At 45.1% G+C, this 18,325-nt stretch overlaps 1 protein-coding gene across 8 annotated transcripts in view; it reads left to right on the forward strand.

The window, feature by feature from the left end:
• Positions 1 to 18,325, forward strand: part of LOC310996417 (eukaryotic translation initiation factor 4 gamma 1-like) — a 70,966-nt gene that overhangs the window by 13,288 nt on the left and 39,353 nt on the right. The window contains exons 9-12 of one of the 8 annotated variants that reach the window (XM_083985799.1): positions 1,554 to 1,647; positions 9,143 to 9,282; positions 16,154 to 16,246; positions 16,755 to 16,845. In XM_083985799.1, the coding sequence (XP_083841925.1) occupies positions 1,554 to 1,647; positions 9,143 to 9,282; positions 16,154 to 16,246; positions 16,755 to 16,845 (418 nt within the window). Of the gene's footprint in view, positions 1 to 1,553; positions 1,648 to 6,482; positions 6,938 to 7,221; positions 7,484 to 9,142; positions 9,283 to 13,591; positions 13,804 to 14,776; positions 15,350 to 15,370; positions 15,875 to 16,153; positions 16,247 to 16,754; positions 16,846 to 18,325 lie in introns of those variants that run through there. The other 7 variants (XM_083985800.1, XM_083985801.1, XM_083985802.1 and 4 more) reach the window with 7 other exon arrangements.

The following is an 18,325-nucleotide window of genomic DNA, read 5'->3' on the forward strand; positions in this document are numbered from 1 at the left end:
CAGCCATGTTATTATGGGATGTCTGGTGCAAACGGCTCTCTTGAGGTCATTCCATAGCATCCCTATTGGATTCAGGTCCGGGCTCTGACTGGCCCGCTCCCAAAGGTGGATTTTCTTTTTTTTTGAAGTAACGCTGTAGATTTATTTCAATGTTTAGGGTCATTAGTGGCGTTTCCATCCACCTATTCATATTCGCATTTTCAAAATTTGTGAGAAAATACTCAGATGGAAACGCCAGAAATTCGAAAAATGGCTGAAAATTCGCAAAAAACGTATTTACGTTCAGAGGGGGTGGATTTCTCAGCGTATCGATAAAAGGAAAATGCGACTTTTTGCCATGGAAACAGGTTTTGCGAATAAACGATGACTTGACGCCATTCACACCGCAGTATACAGCATACCAGTTTCCTAGAATGCAGTGGCATATACAGCTGTAAAACAGGCGAAAAGCTGTTTTATTTCCCGCTGTAGTGCTATTGTTTTCTTTTTGCGCATTTTCAACAAATACGCTCAAAAATGTTGATACATTTAGATGTAAACCTGACTATTGTCCTGCTGCATCACCCGACTTCTACTGAGCTTTAGCTAGTGGGCAGCCACCCTGACATTATCCTGTAGGAAGCCTTGATAAACTCTGGAAGTCAATTTGCCTTTGATGATGGCAAACTGTCCAGGCCCTGAGGCAGCAAAGCCCCAAACCATGATGCTCCCTCCACCTCCAAAATCTAATGAATTAAAAAAAAAAATTAAATCTTGGTTTCATCAGTCCACAAAACATTTTCCCATTAGTGTGTTGGAGTGGTAAACTTCAGGCCTGCAATGGAAAGCAAAGCAATTAATACAGAAAACTTCTAAAGGGTTCACATACTTTTCCTTGCCTCTGTATCCAAGTCTAAATAAGTTTCTCCCTCAACATATATTCAAGTCTAATTAAAGTCTATTGAATAAACTGGGTAGTGACGGGTGATGGACATGACGATTTTAGCTTTTTGGAGCACAAGTTAGTTAAACTTTCAGGCTCACATAACTCGCTAGATGGCAAACGATGTACATTGGATATATGAACATAAAGTGAAATGTCTTATTTCTGCACTAAATTATCCAAACAGTAACTTGTTCTGTAATGACGCCTGATACTACTGAATAGTAGTTTGAAGTATGTTCTTACTTTAAAATGAATTTAATGTGTTTTTATAGTTAGCAAAGTGAAGTGTTAATGAATTTAACATTATTTATTACTTTACTATGAAGAATATGTTCAAAAGTCTGAAAACAAAAAGCCCAAAACAGAGAGATTCTGACATTTTTGGATTTTCAACATGCCAAAAAGAGTGAAATATCATAATTAAGACCCAGTGTATACAGATTTATTGTTTTTTTATAGATGTCTTTAAACAGCCCAGGTCCTTTATGATGCAGAGATCACGTGCAGGTTTATTTTTACATTTTTATGCAGCTTTTTATGACCCTGACTAATCATTTTATTTGTCTTTTCCTTCCCGCCCTTGTTCCTCTCCTCCTCTCTTCCTCTCTTCCTCTGATCGTCTCCATAGTACCGGTCAGCGACCTACGTGGCCACGCCCCAGCAGTACCCGGTCCCGACAGGCACCCCCGGCTTCTACCCCGGCACCAGCCCCGCTGAATATGGTACTTATGGTAAGAGGCTCTGCCTGGGGCCTCACCTCACCTGAGCCACTCACACACTGACACAGGAGGAACAGCCTCTGCAGAATTAATCAATCATAGAGGGTTGAATAATTATTAAACTGACACTGATCACGTCCCTGAAGTCAAATATGAAGTGTGTCCTAGCAAATTTCCGTCAGTACAATAAACAGTAATAAATAGTAATGTTGTGACCGTTTGTATGCATTAAATTCAACCTTTATTCCCACACTGTACAGCCTACCCATGACACAAAGCATATGTTTAGTGATTCAATAATATTATGTTTTCTTCTATGTTTAATATATCATAAAATGCTACCGACGGAAATTTGTTTGGACAGACTTTACAGTGAAACACTTCTTAATGTGATGTCAGGAATTTTTTTTATAAAGGGCAGGAAGTGTAGAAAACTGGGGGAAAAAAAATCTACCAAGATAATCAGTGGTGTGGTAATTGATGAATCATAATTTAACCTGAGCCACAGCAGTGGTTGGTTGATTGATTAATCACTTCAGCTCTCACACTCTCAGGTTGTTTTGTGTCGTGCTCGGTTGGTTTGGAAAATCTGTGCGTCATCCGTCCACTTCCCCGTTGTGACGTTGTGACCCGAGCTGTCGGTCTGGGAGTGTCCCTCCCTGCTCAATTTGTTTGTTTTACATTATCAGAAAACTATTGCCTTTATCACAGGTCAATAAATCTGGTTGCGTAGGACATGAACGGAGCAGCATGTTGTTGTGCTTGTGGAGAATCTGCAGACAGATATCGGATGATAGAGCTGCTTGTGTTTAACAGCCTTTCAGCTGCTCTCTTTAAAGAGTATGAGCTATATATTTTTATAGTTATGAAAATGAAAATAATAACAGCTTGTATTTATATAGCACTTTTCTTAAAAGGATAAAGTGCTTTACAATAAAAATAAAAACTTGATGAGAAAAAAGAAAAAAAATCAGCTGAGAATCGTAAAAAAAAAAAAAAAAAAAAAAAATCCCATCAAAAATCAGCTTAAAGTAAAAGGTTCTGGCAGCAATTGAGCGTGTGAAGGGATAAAACAACACAAATCAGACACTACCCAAGGCTAAGACAAATAAATGTGTTGTAAGAGGAGGATTTATTAGAAGAGGCACGGTGTCTGATTTGTTTACCACGGTTTGAATAGCAAATCGCCGAGTCAAACCCTGGACCTTTGGGGTCAGTTGGTCACATTAGAGCCGTTTGAGGCCGTAGAAGTCAGAAATGAAAATGTTTAAATCAGTCTAAAGAGTTATCTGACTGAACGATCTCCTTCCTGATGAGCAGCAGCGTTGATGTTGGTTTGAGAGAGCGACGTCGTCCTCGTCGTCTTTCTGAGCCGGTAATTGCTCAGTGACATTCAGCAAAAACACACAGGGAGGAAGAAACGAGCCGAGTCGACTTTGTCTCTCTCTCTCTCTCTCTCTCTGTCCCCTCTCAGCCAACACACACACACACACACACACACACACACACAGGCCCTGTGACCGTAATAAAATGCAGCTACGAGACGTATCGTGCTCTCGGTGACGGGTGTGGCCGCTCTGTGAAAAATTAAATTCAAGCAGGTCAGCGAGAATAAGATCCTCGCTCAGCATTTCACCTTCATGTTTCCATGAGACACTCGGATCAGAACAGATGTGGCTGTCATCAATAATCAATACACGTGGAAGTTTCAGCTTTGTCTTTTTTAATTCCCCATCTTAACTCACATTACTTCACATCCATTAAACACCGTACGGCAGCGCCACGGCCTCGTCTGCTGCTGCTGCTCATTCCGTGGACTGTCGCCCCCTCTAGTGGCGGTCGGCCGTCGGTGCGCCGCAAGAACTGATGATGCCCCCGAAAACAAACTTGCTGACCCCCCACCGTCAGGCATCTGAACTATGTGTCGTCTTTGTTTAAACTGTAGCTCATCAGCAATAGAAAGCCACGGGCCTGAATACGGGACTGTAAAAACACAATTCTTCCCCGTTAGGCCGTCGTCCACGTCGCTGCTCTCCTCTCTCTCTCTCTCTCCCTCTGCACCTCGCCGCACCGCCGCCCTGCGTCAATGTGCAAACAATACCTCTGCACACTCTGCACCTGTGACGCCATGTTCCTGTAAAAAAAAAAAAAAAAAAAAAAAAACTGCTGCTAGATGTATAGAAAAAGAAAAGTGTGGTGATCATTCATTGGAGCTGCAACGAGTCGGTCTCTGTTCTCAAAACCTCTGCAGCCTCTGTGTTTGGGCACTCGGCCTTCGCACACAGCAGGAAGCATTTTCATCTGGCCTACATTCAAACTCTCTTTTGTCAGTGAAGAAACAATAACAGCCCGTCTGAATTCAGTGTATAAAGTTGCTGTTGCTCTCCCTAAAAAAACTGAGCTGAGATCAGCTCATAAAGCTTCTGAGATAAGCCCGGTCTCTCGTGTTGTGTCCGTCACAATGCGGCAGTTGTGTTGTGTGATATGGGGGGGGGGGGTTCACCGGCTCTGCATTTTAGAAGCAGCCCGAGAGTCTCTAACCAGATCTTTTAGCCCGAGCCGACCTCGAATAGCGACTCAATTTAGCCCTTAATGCAATTTCTACTAGTTGGAGGAGAAACTTGACCCGATTAGCAGTGTTTCTTTCTTTCATGTCACCGTTTGCATGAAGTCAGCAGCGTCTTTATCTGTATTTTCACATTTTCAGTCATGTAAACACTTGAAAAGTCGAGTTTCTTTTCCCCCTCTCTTCTGTTAACGTCTGTTTTAGTGAATATTATCTTGAGTTTCAACCGTCGGGTTAATGAGCCTTATCTTCAGTGTTTAACGATGATTGAAAGGGTGAGCGTGCAAAATGCGAGACATAATGAGAGAGAGAGGCCTGAACCTTTTCCTGTTGCAACCAATAATATCCTGTTGTTGATTTGTTTTTGTTTTATATCGCAGCTTAGTGCATGTTCTCAGGGCGCTTGTTGTTGCTCACCTGAGTTTGCATGAAAAGCATCGAAACAACTTGAAACAAACAGATGGTTTAGACTTTAGATAAACTGCTGCACTAGCGCTGACTCTGCACTTTTGTTGCTTGTCTTTTCTTGATCTGATGCAAAGTTTCCTGCCGCCCTGGAGCTTTAATGCTTTAGGATAAAAGCATCTGTGAAATGAGAATGAATCTATTTTTATAATTTATTTCAAACCAGATCCAAATAACAGATTCCCACACAACAGACACACAATTAAAACAAAACAAATTACAGTACAGACAATAAACAATAACAATATCTGGTTTGAAATCTGAAATCTGAATGTAAAGTGGAACCACTAAGTTGTAAATGGATCCTTGGAGTCAATTTATGATCTGAACATTGTTGCTCTGGTAGAAACTCTCAGCCCTGGGTATTTTTATATTTCAACATTAATTGGAAAGAGCTACAAATGAAACACAAATCAGGTTTTGTTTCCCTACTTAGCATGAGAAACTGGAACATGAGATCTTATAAAAGCCAATAGAGGTACAGAGACTGTGCCACATTTAGGTTTTGTGTTAAAGGTTCAGTATTTTACACATTTCCAGTGTTGATCCAGAAGAAGAAAGTGAAACATCTCCTCTCAGCAGGTCATCGCCTCTGATTGGTTTTGTTTTGTTTTGTTTTGTTTTCTCATTGAATTGACCATATTCACAGCATCGCCATCTTTCCTTACGTCATCACTCGGGGTGGGTAAACAAACCGTAACTGCTGCGTCTCAAGCCGTACAAACGTCGGCAGTCTGATGAACTCCTTTCATCGCTTCCCGGTTGATACAGATTTAAGGAAGGCATGGGTTGTTAACGAGCGAAGGGACATCGGGCCGTATTTCAAAGTAAAACGACATTTGGGTTAAACTGATTTGAATTAAGTCAGCCGGCATTAGCTGCAACTGCTAATGTTAATCGTAACGTTATGTGACGTTATGGCGTTGAATCTTCCCACCCCAAGTGACGACGTAAGCAAAGATGGCAACACTGTGAATATGGCTAATAGATAATAGAGCAGATTTCAGTTGACATCAAATCCTATAACTGTTGGACGGTGGTGGTCCAGGTGGGCGGGGCCTGGCGCTGGCTCTGTTGTGACATCACACAGTCACAAGAAGTCCTGCCGGCTGGTTTTAAGGCTCAGTTTCTGAACACGGGCTGTGTGTATTTCTCTGTGGACTGAGGCGTTCGATACTTCCACAGTATCAATAAAGAACCTAGAGCCCATCAATAATCAAAGACGAGGTCTCTGTGCTGTTATTGGACCTTTGATATCAGTGACAAGTTTCACTCTCTGCAGCAGCTCTTAATACTGTTTGTTTGTATGACTGTACAGGACATAATGTCCCGTGTGTTTGCGTTCGTGGGCGTGCGCCGGGCCGCACCGGTCATTCTGGTCACGTGTCCCGGTGGCAATCTCAGGAGCGGCATATGACCCCCCCCCCCCTTTAATAAATGAGCCGGTCATGTGACGATGAGTCTCTGTGTCGGACTCTGTGATTGGCCCGGCCGCTGTTTGCTTTGTATGGAGGCACAGTGGCTCCGTCCCTTTGACCACTCGGTCCTTTAATAGCAGTCAGGTAAACACACAAACACACGCGCAGCGCTGACGGAGTGTGGCGACTATTTTTAAGACTAACCCCCTCCCACAAAGTTGAGTGATTTACTTAACTCATCCCCGCATGCAAACACACACACACACACACACACACACACACACACACACACACACACACACACACACACACACACACACACACACACACACCCCACCCCCCTCTCCCTCTCTCTTTAGTAGTAGTAGCCTGTCAAGTCTGGACCAGCATGGATCAGATCGCTGATCCTGGGTGGGGGGGGGGGGGTCTTCAGCCGAATCGGAGCCGCCCGCTCTCAGTGACACAACTGAACTGTTTAGCCCGGCTGCCAGAGGGGGGAAACAGACGGAGGGAAGGGAAGGGAGGGAGGAAGGTAAAAGAAAAAAGAAAAAGTGAAAGGCAAGGGAGGAATCAGGAAGGTCAGAGGGAGGAGCAAAATGGAGACACGCTGGAAGAGGGAGGGCCGAGTGTTAAAAGAAGTCATTCTGAGAGGGCACCTGTAGAGAGGACAGGAAGAAGTCAAGAGAGGGGGTTTGAAGAAGAGAAACCCCCTCTCCTTTCCTTTCTCTCTCCCTCTCTGTCTCTCTCTACAGTTTGCAGTTTGTTTTTGTTTTTTTTATTTTTGTTGTTGCCTTCAGCAGAAACATGGGGAACCGTGGGTCTCAAGAGCAGCAGGACTCTGAGGGTAGGTGTCGTGTCCCCCCTCCTCCTCCTTCTCCTCCTCCCTCTCCTCTTCCATTACTCTCTCAATCTCCTGCACATTGTGAATCATACTTCAAGCCTATTTTTTTTTTTTAATTCACAGTATCAGTGTCTTGTATTGCTGCTTTTTTGGCGTTCTGGTTTCCAGCGAGCTCACAGCTTCTTATTTTTCTTCTCCTCGTCCTCCTCTCTTCCCTGCCTGCCTGCCCACAGTCTCCCTCTTTCCCTCCCTTTCCCTTTTTCCCCCCTCTTGCGTTGCTCTCTCTTCCCCTCAGCCGGTGTGGGTTTTTGACTATATTTAGGCTGCGCTGCTCCTGGTCAACAATGCAGACTCAGTAATGTGAGTTAGACTGAAATGCATGCAGAGGGGGAGAGAGAGAGAGAGAGGGAGAGGCAGAGCAGGAGGGAGCCGCTGGGAGAAGAGAGGAGGCCTCTTCAGTCCGAGAGGATTTTATTACCCTCCCTGAGTCCTTTGAAAACTGGACTGCAACTGGTTCTGAACTGTAACCGAGGCCCGTAGCAAGGCCAGGTAATATCACTTGAGTGGTTGGATGGCATTATTCACCGGAGAGGCCACAGTAGGAGCTTTTTGAGTTTTTGATTTATGTATTTTTTCTTCTTTTACCCCTTTTTCCTCGGGTCTCTGTCTGGTTGGCGGCTGCTGTCGTGATGAATGCATGTGTGGTGTGCGTGATAAATATCTATATCCTTAAGACACAAGAGGCTCCTGCTGCACAGCTGGGTAGAGAGGGAGAGAGAGAGAGTGCTGTGTCATGGTCTGAAGGCCTACCTGTGCCATGGTGGTGCCTTCAGGTGCCATGTCTGCCGTGGTAAACCGGTGCGTGCAGATAACGACACGAAGGGGGAGATTTTAAAGATAGAAAAAAGAAAAAAAACACAACTTTTTGGTGCAAAAAGTTGGTTTAAGGTGCAACGGTGTGCGTTTGAGCGCCGTAAGAAAAATGCCCGGTGGAAAGGAAGCGATTGCAGTTTGAGGTATTTTTAGAAATCGTTTAATTCTGATCATCTGATACTTGATTTCAGCAAGTCACCTGTTAGTGACTCTGCGTGTAAACACGGGCTGTGAGAGCTGAAACGATGAAGTCGATCATCCAATGTTTAATCTGCATCTATTTTGATGATAAAATTAAGTGTTTTGCTGTCACCAGGGACCAAAATGTGAACATCTAGAAGTTTTAATGTCACACACATCACATTGAAATAAGTTATATTTAGGTTTGAGCGGGATAAAACTTTATATCTGAGGATTTATAATCAGCATTTTTCACAATTTTATTACTCATTTTATAGATGATATGCAAAAATAGTCTGCAAATTAGCAGATAGTGGACATGATTGTCGGCTGAAACCTTTCACAACAGGTCAAATTTGCTCAAGTGAAGCAAGACAAGATAGTTCAACATGGCTCTGATTAGAGTTTAAAAGGTAAAGAGCAGTTTTACCTGTATATGTCCAAACATTAAAAAACAAACAACCAGTGTGAAAGTGGTAACAATATAAAGCTTGATGACTTGTCGGCCTGGGTGTATTGATCAATAATGTCCTTTATTGGGTTCAAATCATCAGTGTTTTTCCTTTTCAAAGCTGCTGACCTCTTATTGATCAGTTTGTTTATTCACTTGTTTGTTCCGTCATGAATCATCTGTTCAGATCGCCCACGTCCACTTCCGCTCACCCTGAACTGTTCATCCTCATCACAGTTTGGACTCTAAAGCGTGGGGCTTAAACATTGTTTGTTTTTGTTAATCTAGGAATTCCGGTTTAATTGAGGTGTGTTTACAAGCTGCTCTTCACCGGAGCGTCAGATAGATGCCAGGAGGTGTAAACGTAAGCCCCCCACATCCTCAGCCGGCAGCCAAAAGACTTTAGCACCTTAAAAAAAGTACAATTACCTCAGTGTAATGTCATTATAACTTTGCAGCGGACATAAAACCGCAGCTGCCGCGCTGCAAATCCTCCAGAAATCAAACTGTCGAGTTTTCAGACGCAGCTCCGTATAACGAGCCTCAAATTAGTCCGACGTGACTTAGCGATGTGTTAACGCAGCTTATGTGTTATGACCGTGGGATTAAGTCGGTGTATATGTTGGTTTACACTCTCTCCTCTCTCCCCTCTCTCTCCTCTCTCCCCTCTCTTTCTCTCTCTGTGTCTCTGATCTGATCCACAGCAGGGGCCTACTACCCCGCCCAGCCCCAGTTCACCCCCTCGGTGCAGGCGGCGCCCGTCATTATGAACCCGGCGCCCCAGCAGCAGCAACCACCGCCTCAGCCCCCACAGCACATGCACACCAAACGGGAACGCAAACAGGTAAAGAGTTGCACGAGTCACACACACCGCCATTAACACAAAACAGACCATAAACCAGAAGAACACACACATGTGGTTCAGGATTTACATATTTATCTACTCTGGACTTAAAGTCTCCACATGATTCCAGCTTAATAACCTTTTATGAACCTTAGGCCCCATCCACACGAAAACGCGGCTTCACTGAATCCGATCTTTTTCTTAATCGTTTTGAAAAAAATCTCCGTAAACACGGCATCGTTTTCAGAAATATCTGCGTCCACACTGATCCAGTGAAAACGACCCAAAACGCTGTAGTACCTACATACTGCAGGCGTGTGTGTGGAGTGTGTGTGGCGCTGCAGAGCTGCTTGCCACACATAAACACTTAAAACAGCTGAAGAAGACGGGAGGTCCCCGCTGTAATTCAATAGAAGAAGTTCCCCGCTGTATTCAAACTCAAACATGGGATTAAATGTTGACAGGGAGTCGTGTCAGAGTAAATATTACGATCAGTGATGATTAAACAGACGCGATTCAGCCGACGTTAGTCGGCCGTTGTTGTTGTTACGTGCATAGACTGTCAGTGTGCAGCAGCTGCTGCAGCGGTGTGTGTGTGTGTGTGTGTGTGTGTGTGTCAGGTTACAGGTAGAGCGGCGGGGGGCATGACATCATCGTTTCTGAAAAAATCCGTATTGGCCGTCCAGACGGATGCGCTGGGGCGGCGTTTTCAAATTTTCCCACTCTGGGACCCGTTTTCAAAAAATACCGTTTTCACCCCCTGAAAACGCCGGATCCGTGTGGACGCGAGGCCAATCCGATAAAGTATTTATCCGGATTCGAAAAAAACGAATTCGTCTGGACGGGGCCTTAGAATAAACTCCTTATATGAGATTGTATATCGTTTTAAAGGGCAGTACACCTAAAGTGGAAAATGTCATCAGCTGTTTATAGGAGCAGATCAGGGGATCAGGTGTTTTTATATTGATTGCATATGGAGATATCACATGTGTGTTTTCTACACAGCTCCAAAGAGCCGATCTTGTGTAGACATCTGTATGTATACAGTATTGTGCAAAAGCCTTAGATTTGGTGTTGTAGCAAAGATTTGCCCTCCACATGTCTCTTTATTAAGATACAAACAAAAAAATAAGGGAAACATGTAGGCAAAATGTGCAAAGACACAATAATCTGACCAAAATTGCCTCTACAGGCTAAAGGCCAGTGTGTTGTGTGACCTCCCGTCAGCACATCCTTTAGTGTGACTGTCATGAGGTTTTTGAATTGATCTTCTTTCAGTACTTCCTCTTTAGATTTCATTGTAGCATCACTAAAACAACAAATCTAATGGAGGCCTAAAACCTCTGCACAGTGCTATATGTTAAAGATAAAGCAGACTAAAAGACAAATATCAGGTTTTTTTGTGATGGCGCTGCAGCGTGTGCTCGTTATGAAAATTTTTATTTATTTAAACACATAGTATTGCTTTTTAGTTACAAGACACGCAGAGCCCCATGGGAAATGCTCATATTTAAAACGACCAATGTAAACATTCAGCAGTTACAGTTTTACTGACATCAGTGCAGTCGATCAGAGACCTGTATCACGAAGCGAGCTCAACCTGCCCGGGGTTACACCCAGCCTATCCAGCTGAACCGTCCGAACAATGTCACTCCGGATCAGTGGGACCACGACGCTGGTTATCAACTCGGTAACTCAACCCAGGTTTGTCTTAGTGGGAATCGGTGAATGCTCGTATAACGGGCGGGTTCAAGACAGCAGACCAATCACAACCATGAAGAAAAACAAGAAGAAGCCTGTGGTCCGACCCAACCGAGTTATTAAATGTTTTCAACCCGAACCCGGTGTGTCCGGTCGTGTTGTTTAGTCTGTTGAGAACTCGGACTGGCCCAAAGAAAGAGCTGGACCCTGTATACAGTCTGTGACACATTTATTTAGAAGAAGTTTAATCAGTGCTGATTAAACTTGTAAATGAATGCTGCTCTGGATCCGACTCTTTCTTCTCAGAACCATTTGATTTTATTACATTTTCCATCTTTGCTGAGCAGAAGATTTGTTCTAAATTAAATAAAAGCCTGTCCCATATAGACGCCTGTCTCTAATATAAGACGGGTCAGTTCGTCTCATAGTAGAGACAGCACCCCTCACACACACCCCCATATACCCCTTCAAAAAAAACAATAGGCAGAGAAATTCAAGTCCAGGCTGTGAGATCCTGGACAATCCTTTAACGCTGTTGTTGTGAATAGACACTCGATATATTTTCATAATGTATCATAAACTGGATACAATCACCGCAACGCTGTCTGGAGCTTCACTACTTTGTTACCTCGCTGAGCTGGTGATCCTGCTTCGTGGTGCAGGGTCACAGCAGTGTTACAAGCAGAAAAGGTGGCACCATGACCAAAGTTATCAACATCATCACTAATCCTGGCTAACACGTGTTCATATATCACAACCTCGATCCATTGCAGTGTGTTTTCCAATTTCTGCAACGTTGTGACGTTATGATCCCGTGACCTCAAATACACATCATCGCGCTCATCTTGGAAGGAAGTTTCATGGGTTCAGATTGATCTCAAACGGCATCGTCAAGCACCAAGCTGGTGTGTTATGGTAGATGACACTGTTTTTAGGGTTTCACTGTGGACATATGGCAACATTTGTGAGGTGCATTGTGGGTAGTGAAGTATAAGTTTGGACGAAAACGTGATGTCTTGTGATTTTGTTGCTTTTGACTGACTGACTGAGTGATAAAGTTTCCCCGTTGGTCGTTGCTCTTTCAAAACGTGTTGGCAGCTCTTCTATCTGTCTACTTTTTTTTTTTTTTAAGCTCTTTGCTACAAATTCTGCGACTTTTTTTTTTGGGCCAAACCCTCCTTGACTTTGCAGAGATGAGTGTAGCCAGGTCGCTCCCTCCCCCCTTCCACCACAGAAACACCTCTCCAGGCCGGACTGCAAGAGGTTTTCTCTCGTCCAGTGATCGTTTTACAAGTAAATATAGCCGGACAGCACAGTCTTTGTCTTTGATTTATGTGTTTTTTTTTTCTTTCTTGTCAGACGTTATCGTGGTTATAAAATCTGTTTTTTTTAGAAACAGAAGGAAATACCATGTCTATTTAAATGAGAGTAGCTTCATTGTGAGGACGGATAAAAGGACTGAAACCTGCTGACAACTCTATACCAGGTTATCTATTGTCAGTCCTGCACATTGGAAGAGTGCACTGTCAACTTATTAAAGTCTATTAGTGTTTATGCCTTATGGAAGCACCGGATACCACTTTATACCACCGAATTATCGGCATACCACTGAAGAAATGTTTTTATTCACTTTTCCAGTGCAAAATGTTGCAGATAAGTCAGTACAGTTTGACCCGATGGCACCGAGAGATAAAGATAAAGCGACCCGGCCCCCGTTGTGTTGCAATCCCCCCTCTGAAGACGCTTCTAGACTCTGCACATTGAGTTCAGTTTACCGGGTTGAAATAGATAGCGGCGAGACTCGACCTTAACTGGGCTGTTCAGTGACCAAGCCGCCGCCGCGACACACAGAGTCCTACAGTATGTCTAGTGTTTCTCCTCCTCTCTCTGCTCTCCAAGATGGCCCTGGCCCTGGTATGTGGTAGCTCTCTGTGAAGCGAGGCCCCGGCCGGTGCCTCCCGCGCAATCCTGGTTTTCAGAGCTCCACAATGGAGTCAACAAGTGTAAAGACGCTGCTGTTCCTCCTGCGTCTTCTTCTTGTCTGATTCCCTCTGTCCAACTGAGAGTGACGAACGTGTTCTGCTTTCTGCACAGTTGATTTTTTTTTTCAACCTGTTGCACAAGATGAAACTTGTCTTTGTTTGACCAAACATTGTACCCGCAGTGCAGCGACGCTTTTAATCCTCTGATATTTGGTTATTTTCATGTATGTGACACATAAATGTAAGCGGCTCAGGCCTGCGCATGCATGTGAACAGGTTTCCCTGCGTCTTGCATTTGCATTGGGTTTTTTTTCCTCCTCACGGCTCCGTTTGTGTCTACAAACTGGTTTTGTCTGGTTTGCAGCTTTTTTTGGCCATATTTTTTGTCTTGAGTCTGTGGCTCAGGTTTGTTTCATATCATAGAGGCTGGAACTTTAACACTTGTCTCCACGTCACGATGATGACGATGTCATCCGAACCCGTCATAGTTTAAAAGTCCTGCTGATAGTGCAAGTCTGTTTATCTGTGAGTCTTCGCCGCTCGGGGCTTCTTTTTTTTTCCCTCAAGACTTTAACTTTGCACGATGCCCCGGGTCCGTCCTGCCAGGGAACTTGGCCGGTTATCAGCGGCTGTGGTCGCTTGGGCTGGACTTTGGCCTGTTCCCATGGGCCCCGGCTGCACTGCTGCTGCTGCAGCACCGGCTCCAAGGTTCCCGAGCGCACACAGACACACACACACACTCACTTGGTGACACAAAACGTAAAAAAGAAAAACTCCCACTGTGTAAAAACCTCTTAAAGATGACAGGACAGAGGGACTGTGGCACAAATCTGCTCGGGTGAGTTGTGTTCAGTATGTAAAGAGATTTGTGTGTCAGTGTGTGTGACTGTGCGTGCAACCATGAGATTTGCATACCTGGTGTTTCAGTGGTGATGCAGGTAGAGATTTAATGACATTTTTTTAGGAGTTTGTGTGTTGGACTTTGCAGCAGCAGCTTCTGTGTTGAGGCGTACGAGTCAGAGAGAGAAGGAGAAGGAAGTTGATTAGTTTGTGTTTGTACTTTGTAGATTTTAAAAAGTTGTCATGTTTTTTTTTTTTTTTTTGGGGGGGGGGGGGGGTTTGCTGCAACTTTTCTGCAACTTTTCTGCCCAGTTTTGTACCTGGTGGCGACACGAAGCAGCAGCAGAAGAAAACGCTGTAGCTGTAGCTGTAGCTGTAGCTTTATGCAACTTTTGCCCTTTTTTTCCTCCTCCCTTAACTTTTCTACTCTTTCCTCTCTCACTGTGTGTCAAAGAGAAAATCTAGAGGGGAGGGGGGAGAGGGAGGGGGTGAAGGACATGTCAGCACATAGCTCAGCTCCACGTGGCCACCGGTCTCCTCCCCCTCCTCGTGAGCCGGAAGGGCTAACAGACCGACTGACGGACTGACAGACTGACGGAGCAGCCTTCCTCTGCTCTCTGTTAGCTGCTGTTAGCTGCTGCTGCTGTGGCACCCCCCCCCCCCCTCCCCCACGCACACACACACCTCCTCCCCCACCTCCTCCACTCTCAGAAAAGAAAAAAATCTGAGGAGAAACTTTCAGAGTGAACAGGATGACAGAGAGACAGAGAGAGAGAGAACGAGGGGGGAAAGGGGGAGTTTCTTGTTCTGGCTGCTGCTCATTTGATAACGATATTTTTTTTTTTACCCCCCCCTCCTCCTCCTCCTCCTTTTCCTGCTCTTCCTCCTCCTGGAAACCCTCCCATACCTACCCCCTACCCCTCTGCCCCCCTCCTGCCCCCTCCTGCCCCTCCTTCACACTCCGGCCCCTTTAACTGTCTGTTGGTCTCTGTGGGCGGGGGTGCGCATTCCAATACCATAGCTTTACAAGGCCAGTCGCTTTATCCTTTTTTCTTTTTTCAGTTTTTTGTGTGTGTTACTCCCCTCCTCCTCCCTGTTCTGTTGGGCAGCGTATGAGAAAGGGGAGGGAGTGAGTCAAGTTGCTAAGCTAGCTCCGCTCTGCTCTGCTGTGCTGTGCTGACAGGCCAGGCGCCGCAGCTCTCAGCTCCTGTTCTGTTCCTCTGCTGCTGCTGCTGCTGCTTCTGGCCTGTAAAACAAAAAGAAAAAAAACAACAACAACTCACCCCCTCCGCCGGATACCGAGTTTTTTGCGTTCAACCCCACCTATCCTGCGTCTTTGCGGAGGAGGAGGAGGAGAAGGTGGTGGTGGTGGGAGTTTAAAGTCCAAGTCTTTGCCGGGGACAGCTTACTCCAGCCTCTACTCCCCCCCACCAGGATGAGAGAGGCCTGGTAAGAGGGGGGCGGATTGTAAACGCTCCGCCGGGGAGGGGAGCGAGCGAGCAGCCGAGCAGGCGAGGGGCTGACAGCAGCGATTCCAGGTAAAGGTCAGTAATCGACGAGCAAATATTGCCGTTTGCACTTCTTTTTTTTTTCCAAAGTCGAGCTTTGTCGTGTCGTGTCGGTGTGGACGCTCGGAGCTCGGGCTGCGTGGAGCTCGTGCGTCACTTTTGTAGCCGCTGCTGCTTCCATGACAGCTCCTGTTGCTACTTCTAGAAAGTTAAGTAAAGAGTCGAGAGCGAGCGAGAGAGAGGGGTGAGCTGCAGACACGTGTTTGTAATGTATGGGCACTCCTTATGCGAGTGATCAGATTTGCTCTCACTTTTTTTTCCTCCTCTCTCTGCTTGAGTGCTCTCGCTCTCTCTTTCTGTGTGTGTGTGTGTGTACAGGAAAAACTGCTTTGCCTTCATGTGAGTCAGGCGTTTTCACAACAGCAGCAGAAACTGTTCCTCTGAATTTTTCTTTCGTTGTGACACTTTGAGCTCAGAGTTTGTCGGGGCTGTTAGCTCAGACTCTCAACGCGGCGGTGACTCAGAGGCAGAGGCACGCCGGGAGGAGGAATTTGCACGGCGGTTAGTGTTTGGATTTGGTGTACCTCGGTTTTCAGAATGCCAGAAATGTAGCTTTTCATTCAACGGCAGCAGCAGCGGCAGCAGCAGGGGGGAGGACACAGGACACGTTGCATCATGGGAATGCGACTCACTTCGCTTCACACGCCTCGCACTCATTCATTTAACAAGTGAAAAAACAGCCAGTTTTTTATTACGTCGCCTCCACCTGGATGATTTATCACCTCTCCACCTCCCCCCTCCCTCTCTCTCTCTCTTCCCTTCTTCTTTTCTCCTCCACAGATAAGAATAAGAGACCCCAACCAAGGAGGGCGAGACATCACAGAGGAGATTATGTCCGGGGGCCGAAGCGGCTCCACCCCCACCCCACCACAGGTGAGCAACGATGAACCACAGCCACCACCACCACAGCATAACACACACACAAACACACAAAACCCCCTGTCTCTACTGTGAGAGCATCTATTGTATTTCCAACACGTATCGGATCGGAGCAGCTGTAGCCGGAGGATCAGCGGTTTTACCGACGCTTATGGATTCAATTTAAAACACAATGAAGTGTAGTTTGCTGCTGTTGGAACCGTTTCCTATAGTTTCCTTCAGCCTCTGTGTCACGTTAATCCTGGAAGGCAGCTCTTAAAACAAGAATTCATTCATGGGAAACACCACAGATTTCCAGTTCTCACACACACACACACACACACACACACACACACACACACACACACACACACACACACACACACACACACACACACACACACACACACGTTACTACTACAGAGCAATTTTTTTTCCTCCCCTCCTCTAGTCAAGTGGAAAAAGTAGTGTTGTCCTCGCCACAGAGGTCAGACCTCATGATTTCACATGTGTGTCCCAACAGACAGCCATATCTGGATCAGAAAGTACAGCAGCGGCGCAGGCCAACGGTGAGAGCGTCACAGCTGCTGCTGCACCAGCGCTGGTCAGACCAGGTGAGTGACACGTGCACACGAAGTCTCTTCATGAAACTGTTTTTTTAATATTTTAATTTGGCTGCAAAAACTGCTCATCACACAGATGCTGTTTTATCTGTGCATGTGCATTAACACTCTTGCCGCAGCAGCAGGTTGTTTTTTGTGCTGCATGAAGTCTGTGAGATAAAAACATTTTCTCACCAATTTACCATTTTCAAAGCCGTCATTATCTCTTATTTATTTCGCCTTTTAAGGACTTAAATTCAGGCCGAACAGCTGTAAAACCCCTCGGAAGCATGTGACCCCACCGCTTGAAAACAAAAATGACACTTAAGTGTTCCCAGCTAATGGTTTTCCTCTTTAGATCGATTCACTGTTAAGAGTTTTTTTTTTTTACGGACGAGTGGACCTTTAAGCCGATAGAGAGCGGCGGTTGATCCCGTTGCCGGTTTTGACCTCATGATTCATGAATGAGTTTTCATTCAGTAGCTGGTTAATGGGGAAAAATGAGTCAACTTCTTTTTTTCTTTTTTTTTCTTTTTTGCTTGTTCGACTGTTTGGATGTGATGACATTGTGACTCAGATCTCACACAGAAACCTCTGGATAATCAGGACCCACGACTTGAACGCTGACATGTGTCGCACCAGTTGGTCGAGCAGAGCGAGGGACGCCACGAGTGCAGCTTGTTTTCAGTTAGAAGAAGCAAACCACTATCAGACGACGTGGCATCCAGGGAAAAACGTGGATAGTTTTGTGTAGCGTTTGAATTCACCCACGGAGCCCGCCGTGTTAGAAACTAAAGAGCTGCTCTTTTAAAGGAGACGTCATGATCATTGTTTGAATAGTTGTGTGAAGAGACAAGTTTGAATCCTGTGTTACATTTTCCACCTCCAAACAGCTGGTCGCTCACTGAGAGGATACGAGATGTGATTTAAGAAAATATCTCTAAATCTGACATTGTGTCATCTGATATTATCTGAACCACCTGAAATCGACTGTGCAAACCAGTTTAAACAGGAAGTAGGTGATCTACTCTGTAGTTGAGAAGTAGAAAAATAAACCCTACGATCTGAAGAACAGTGAAGACAAATGCAAAGTTTAACAGCACAATAACTGCAACACCGTGTTTTATTCACCCCCTGGAGTCGAGGCTGTTGAGGCCCAATCAGGGAGCGACTGTGAGTGTCTATGTTGGTGTTTCCAAAGATCTGTTTTCACCCAAACAGACTAAAGGTTTTTAACACTAAAACAGAACCAGCGCCGTTTCTAAAAGTCTCAGTTTTGAGTGTTTAACTCAAAACTCTGGAGTTGTCTGACATGGCCTAACACACAATTTATTCTAAAATGTCAGTATAAATGCTTATATAAAGGGGTAAAACACTGGAATGGCAGCTGTTGTACTATTCCTGGGATGTTTCACATAGTGTAGTCTTTATTGTGCAAAGCTTTAATAGAAAAAAAGCAAAACGCCTCCTTTTGCTTTCATCATATTCCATC

The sequence above is a fragment of the Trachurus trachurus genome (assembly GCF_905171665.1).
Source record: "Trachurus trachurus genome assembly, chromosome: 13".
Lineage (NCBI taxonomy): Eukaryota > Metazoa > Chordata > Actinopteri > Carangiformes > Carangidae > Trachurus > Trachurus trachurus.